General features: G+C 39.1%; 1 protein-coding gene across 2 annotated transcripts; it reads right to left on the minus strand.

Moving 5' to 3' along the window:
- On the minus strand, nt 337–5,427 carry LOC109720686. Of its 2 annotated transcripts, none has more exons than XM_020247953.1 (5): nt 4,885–5,427; nt 3,119–3,323; nt 1,490–1,993; nt 1,241–1,421; nt 337–665 (listed from the first exon to the last, which is right to left on the minus strand). In XM_020247953.1, exons 1-4 carry the CDS (start codon nt 5,342–5,344, stop codon nt 1,334–1,336), a joined length of 1,257 nt encoding a protein of 418 aa, XP_020103542.1. In that variant the 5' UTR covers nt 5,345–5,427; the 3' UTR covers nt 337–665; nt 1,241–1,333. The 2 variants fall into 2 exon arrangements, with proteins under 2 accessions (XP_020103542.1, XP_020103541.1); XM_020247952.1 differs by having other exon boundaries at nt 3,119–3,326.

A 6,000-nucleotide genomic window follows, 5' to 3' on the forward strand; every position in this document is an offset into this window, starting at 1 on the left:
GTACGGATCGAAATATAAAATATATGTATTCGAGCTGTTATCTAGCCGAACACGAGCGAGCTGACCCCAGCTAGTGTTCGGCTCGTTTATTAAACGAGCTGAAAAATCCAGCTCGTGTTCGGCTCGTTTACTAAACGAGCGAGCCGATCTCAAGCTCATTTCGAGCCGAACACGAGCTGGTTCACGAACAACAAGCTGGATTGCCACCCCTACATGTAATTACTACAACATTCAAAGTTTGACCTAGTTTCTTGAAACAACTGAAATCCAAAACAAGCAATGCTTATCCTTTGTTCACCATGACAAGAATATACTCCCAGCAAAGACACCTACATATATTTGTGACAAAACTTTGTTTGAAGATTAAGATTTATCTTTCATCTCTCACTCTTCTTTAAAGGAAAAGTTTAAACACATCTCATCAGATAAAACTTACTGCGACTTCAGTACACCAAAAATGTTACAGAGCACTTGAAGTACTTCCAAGTTTTGCAGGGAAACATAAATACTCATATATCATCACAAGATCAAATAACTTTGTGCAAATAAATTCAAAAGCTCGCTTTCTCTCTCCCCCTGTTCACTGACTGATCCAATATTTATCCATATATGTTGGCGAATTCCGAGTTCTTGACTTCTTGGGCAGAAGTCCAAATCATCCTTCCCTGGAGAAGAAACATAGTTATCTTCTTACCAGTCAGTTATAAAATGTACTTATAATAGTCATCATGCCGCAAGCCATCCATTATTTGGTTATTAAATTTAAAGGAATAATTACTTACATGTTCCTGCAAAAACAAAGTTTTGTTAAATTTATTTCTCTAGACTTTTCAAAATTTCATATTCATCAATCTTTGTCAGTTAAGCAGTGAAACTTGACCTTTTCATGTGCAAAAGGCCATTCCACCCTTCAAAGTATCGCTCAAAATACTAATTTGGTTACATTTTTTTTATTTCTAATGTTTCTATTCTATCTTTCACGTCAGTCTACAAGAACCTTAGATCCTAAAACTTTCAAAAAATCTCAGGAAACTATAATTTTATCGGCATAACTGTCATAATGATGAAAATTTAGTGATTAAATGTGCAGTACTTCAGAATTATGGAGGCATATATTTAAGAATTGAGATTTTGTAGGAATAAATCTGATATTATGCCATTTTCTGGGGATTTGGTGGCAAACATTGCTAAACAAAACCAGTAAAAACAAGAATGTCAGGGGAAACAGCGTGAAACGTACCTATGTTTAAATTCAGTGTCATAAATTGCAAAAGATTATACTCTCTGGAGTTACATGATCCAATAGTGATAATTTTCCAACAAATAGTGATGATTATCCTTCCTTTGACGAAACAACAACCTCCTTCGAACCATACTTAGAGAAAACACCGGACAGAATTGTTCTCTCCTTGATTTTCAACCTGAAGCACAAATGAATATACATTAACCATAGTTTGTGTTATTCTACTTAAAACACCTAAAGATATACCTGGAAACTGAACCCGGCAAACCCAACTTAGGGTTCTTCACTGGTTTTTGTTTACCACTTCTATTTTGCTTCTTTGAGGCTACTTGTTTCTTCCTATTTTGAGATAATGGCATTGAATCATTTGAATCCGACACGTCCACTTCTGTCTCACTCACATATTGGACACTGTCTAGACTGGGACTATCTATGTGCTCAATTCCAGTTTCAATTGCTTCAAGATCAGAAAAGGGATCATCTTCTTCAACAAGGAATGGAGATTCTTCAGTGCCAAACGATCCATCATAAGAGCTGCCTTCTAACGGATCTTGATCTTGAGTCAGAATATCCATGTTAGATCTCGAAGAATCCTTTTCTGTATCTGTATGTTTGAGAGAAGTGTTTGTTCGAGTGTCGGCCAATTGCATGGAAGAGTTGGAAGAGCTGCGCGGGTTTATGATATCACAAAAGATCTGCTTTTCTACCTTACCAAACTCCACATTTTTCTTACTGTACATTTGTACAAATCTGGGGAAAAAAAGGGGAAAAAGAACAAGATGAGCGTAGTGGCTTTTAACATATTGAACATCAACATTTGACCAAAGGTGCCGGGAAAAGAATTTGTATTATTTGGACTGCGAAAGCGATAAAAATATCAGCGGAGCATCATGATTTAAACGTTCCAGAGGAAGTGCAGAAAAAGACTTGCTTCTTAGACAATAAAATTAACCGGCTAAATGTCCAGTGGGATTTATACAATCAGCACTTGAGACTCCTGTTTGTAAGGTTATTAGAGAAGCTCGAAAAGAAAAAGGGTACTCACAGTAAGAAAACATTTTAGTGGTGTCTTGTTGCTATGAAGGGGCACACAGAAAATAAAACCCTACTCAAATAAAATATCTGGTTCCGTAGTTGCTCTCGGTGAGAGCATGGACATCATAACTTCTTTGTCTTAGTTTGCACAAAAGCGTGAGAAGTTACCAACACTAGTGCTTAATCATAAATTGGTTTACTCGTGAATTGTGACCATTGGATATCTGAGGTTCCAATACTCAAGAACTATTTGCAACGAGGGATCTCATATAACTAAGGGCTATTGAAATGGAATTTCACATTTGTGCCGTGTTGGATTCCCTTAGACAACAAGCAAAAATCAGCATGTGGCATGGTCCGCACAAGCCAACCATATGCAAATGGCATGACAAGTTTTGGCTCTGTGCTAAATGTTGCAAATGAGCTAGCATCAGTGGCATCTCACCCGCATTATTGTACATAAGCTTGTTCAGGCTCTTTGATTTAGCACTTATCTGATGCTGGCTAGGATAAAACTTAATAGGATTTGTTCAAGTTATTCACATTTTGTTATCAATTTTGTAATTATTGCCTGTTCATGCAGCCATCTAATAGCATTAGAGAATGGTCCTAGAGAGGTAAAAGAAAGCTAGAAATCAAGGCAAAAAATTTGCAGTTATTTACAAGTTAAACTTTGATGTCTGTCATCTGTGTACAAGTGACAATTTCTTAGCAGCAGAAGATCAAGACTGACATCCCATAGTTAAGGTGCTATTACCATCTAACCTAGAAAGTATTGGGTTTTTCCATTTAGAAAACATTCTTTGAACTTAAAAACAAAATTATAAGGAATATTGGTACCTCTCAGCAGCAGCTTCAGATTCGAAGTAAAGAAATGCAAAGCCCTTGCAAATTGGATCACGAGTCTTTTTATTCGCAATAACTGCAGGGCTTATATTAATGAGGCCTGGGAACCCTTTGAAAGCTGATTGGAGATCCCTATGTATGTTCTTCTTTCTTGGGAGGTTTGACACACGAATGCCAATGCCACTTTGTATGGCATCTACTGCTGCAAATCACCAGTATTACATCGAACATGAAATTCTATGAACAAATAATTTAAATGGAAAAAAAAAAAAACGTACTTTCCATGTAATTTGATAAACAGAAGGAAAGTGTACCAATGAACAAGTTGAGGATGAACTAACAAAAAGTAACCATGTTTTATTAGTTCAGATATATGCAGCCTTGTTTTGGTGAACTTGGAATAATCAACTTCTGAATTCTGATACCCATACACGCGCACACACACGCGAGTGTGCTCGCGCAAAGAATACTACAAATGAAGTAAAGACGCACCACAGATGCCATAATTAAAATGCCAAGTTTAGGCACAGATTACCATTACAAATGACACATCATAGTGCAAATTTCTGGTTCCATGTAAGGGATTGCAATTTTGATTTTTGCGTACGCATCCACCGGGTAGCAATGAACTCTATATGGTAAGTAGAACCATAACTTCAGTACTTAATTGGATCAATCAACATATAAAGTGGATCAGGCAAGTTCACAATCAGAAATCAGTAGATTAATATGTGAATAAAAATTAAGATTGAGCACTCACATATAAGCACCAAATAAAACAAAGTGGTGGATACGCAACTGCCACATATAGGAAGGCGTTAGGAAAATGAAGAGCAATATTGGTTCTAATAGTTGCCTATCCAAGAAGAAAGTAACATCCAAAATTATATGCAACCAAAAGATAAATAATTTTGTTAATTAAAACGCCAGAACTTGTCCTAAGCCCGTCAATTCCAAAAGAAGGTCATGAGTTCAATTCTCTGCATCGATCATTAAATGAATCCAGCATCTCTTCTGTCAGTGCATATGAACATAAGCTGTAATAACTGCCTATCTAAGAAGAAAGTAATATTCAATTCCATTAACTCCTATACTAATTTCTACAAAATCAATCTTCTGACTAACGTGGCATCAGAATTAGTCCTATGCCCCTAAATTCCAAGAGGTCACAGGTTCGAGCCGCAGTGCACGTGGACATGGTACTAGGACTGTTTCTGTGCTGTTTTCTATCAGACTCTCTATCACGACCCGACGCCGCCAATTTGGACAGCTCGGGTCCGAAACAGACCCGCCGAACGAACATAATTTTTCTTGTCCGCCCAAGGCGTAAACAAAATCTGTGCATACATACATAGGAAATATTATGTATGCAGACTTTGTTTACGCCTTTGGTAGACAAGAAAAACTCTGTCTGTTCGGTGGGTCTGTTTTGAGTCCGAGCTGTCCGAATTGGCAGCGTCGGGTCGTGACACTCTCTGTTCTTTCCACTTACATTCCCAGAATTCTGTTGGAATGTGGTAACACTCTCTGTGCTTTCGACTTACATTCCCAGAATTCTGTTGGAATGTGGATATAGAAGAGGACTCTGATAACGCCCTTCGCATCCGATCCAGAAGCACTAAACAAGGACGATCCAAGAAGGCTAGTAATTCTTGATATATTGGCTATCCAGTTTGTAAGTTTTCGCTGCAACAACATCAGATCCAAGATAAACGACTACTAACAAACACAGGGCCTACAAATGAAGCAGAGACACTGACATTTCCCGGGAGGATCATCCTGCTTCTTCTCGCCGCGGGCGGGCTGGCTCCTGAGGTTGCTGACGTTGGCGAGCTGCGCGGCGCGGCTGCGCTCCATCTCTTCCAGCAGCCGGTCCTCGACCGCGGTGTCGTACATCCTGCCTTCCCCGAACCCCCGCGGCTTCCTCTCCAGCCACCGCCGCATCTCCGCGAACGGCATCGCCGCCTCCGCATCGTCATCATCATCATCACCCTCATCTTCGCTCTGATCATACTCCTCTTCTTCGTCTTCGCGGCCTCTACGGCGAGGAGGGGCGGCGAGGAGAGGAGAGGGGCGGGAGAGGCGGAGGGATGGGGAGAGGCGGAGGATTGGGGAGGGGAGAGGAGGGAGGGAGTGGAGGGTGGGAGAGAGGAAAAGGGGAAGGAGAGGGGAGGGAGATGGAGATGGTGGTGCTGCTGCTCTGAGACTTGGCCACAACATCTTCTCTCCTCACAATGCTTTCAAGTTTCAACATGCGTGTGTGGGGGGTTCTGATCATCCCCCTTCTTCTTTCAACCTGAATTGCTAATTTTGTATACTTACATATATTATCAAGTAAATTTTCGTAATTGGATATTGGATCTAACGGTTAGTTGGAGTGTGGTGGGCCTTAGGTAGATTAAGGGCCTGAGTATGCAGCGAGCAAAAAAAAAAAAAAAAGAATAAAAAAAGTGGGAGACCGGTAAATAGTCTCTTAATAGGGACCGCTTCTACCAAAAATTTTTTTTTTTTTCGGTTTTTGTACCCGATAGAAATTTTAAAACATAGTGAGTATAAAAATAATGAATTCTATGAAAATTTTTTTCTTTCTTTTATTTTTTATTTTAGACGCGCAGCTAAGTAGGCCAAACCATCTAGATCCTGCCCGTGTTATCCCTCAAAAGAGTTGGACTCATGTAAAATTCATTTAGTTCATTAAATCATTTCTAAGGTCCGGTGGACACTTCAATATTAGATAATATTTTTTCGGATAAAATATTATCTGAATAATAATATTAGGCATAACACTATATTAATATATCGCATAATGTAATTAGAAGCACTATATTAAAGTTTCTGCTTTTAAGGGTTAGTTGAACAAAAGTTAAAACCCGTGT

The sequence above is a fragment of the Ananas comosus genome, linkage group 14 (assembly GCF_001540865.1).
Source record: "Ananas comosus cultivar F153 linkage group 14, ASM154086v1, whole genome shotgun sequence".
Taxonomy (NCBI): domain Eukaryota; kingdom Viridiplantae; phylum Streptophyta; class Magnoliopsida; order Poales; family Bromeliaceae; genus Ananas; species Ananas comosus.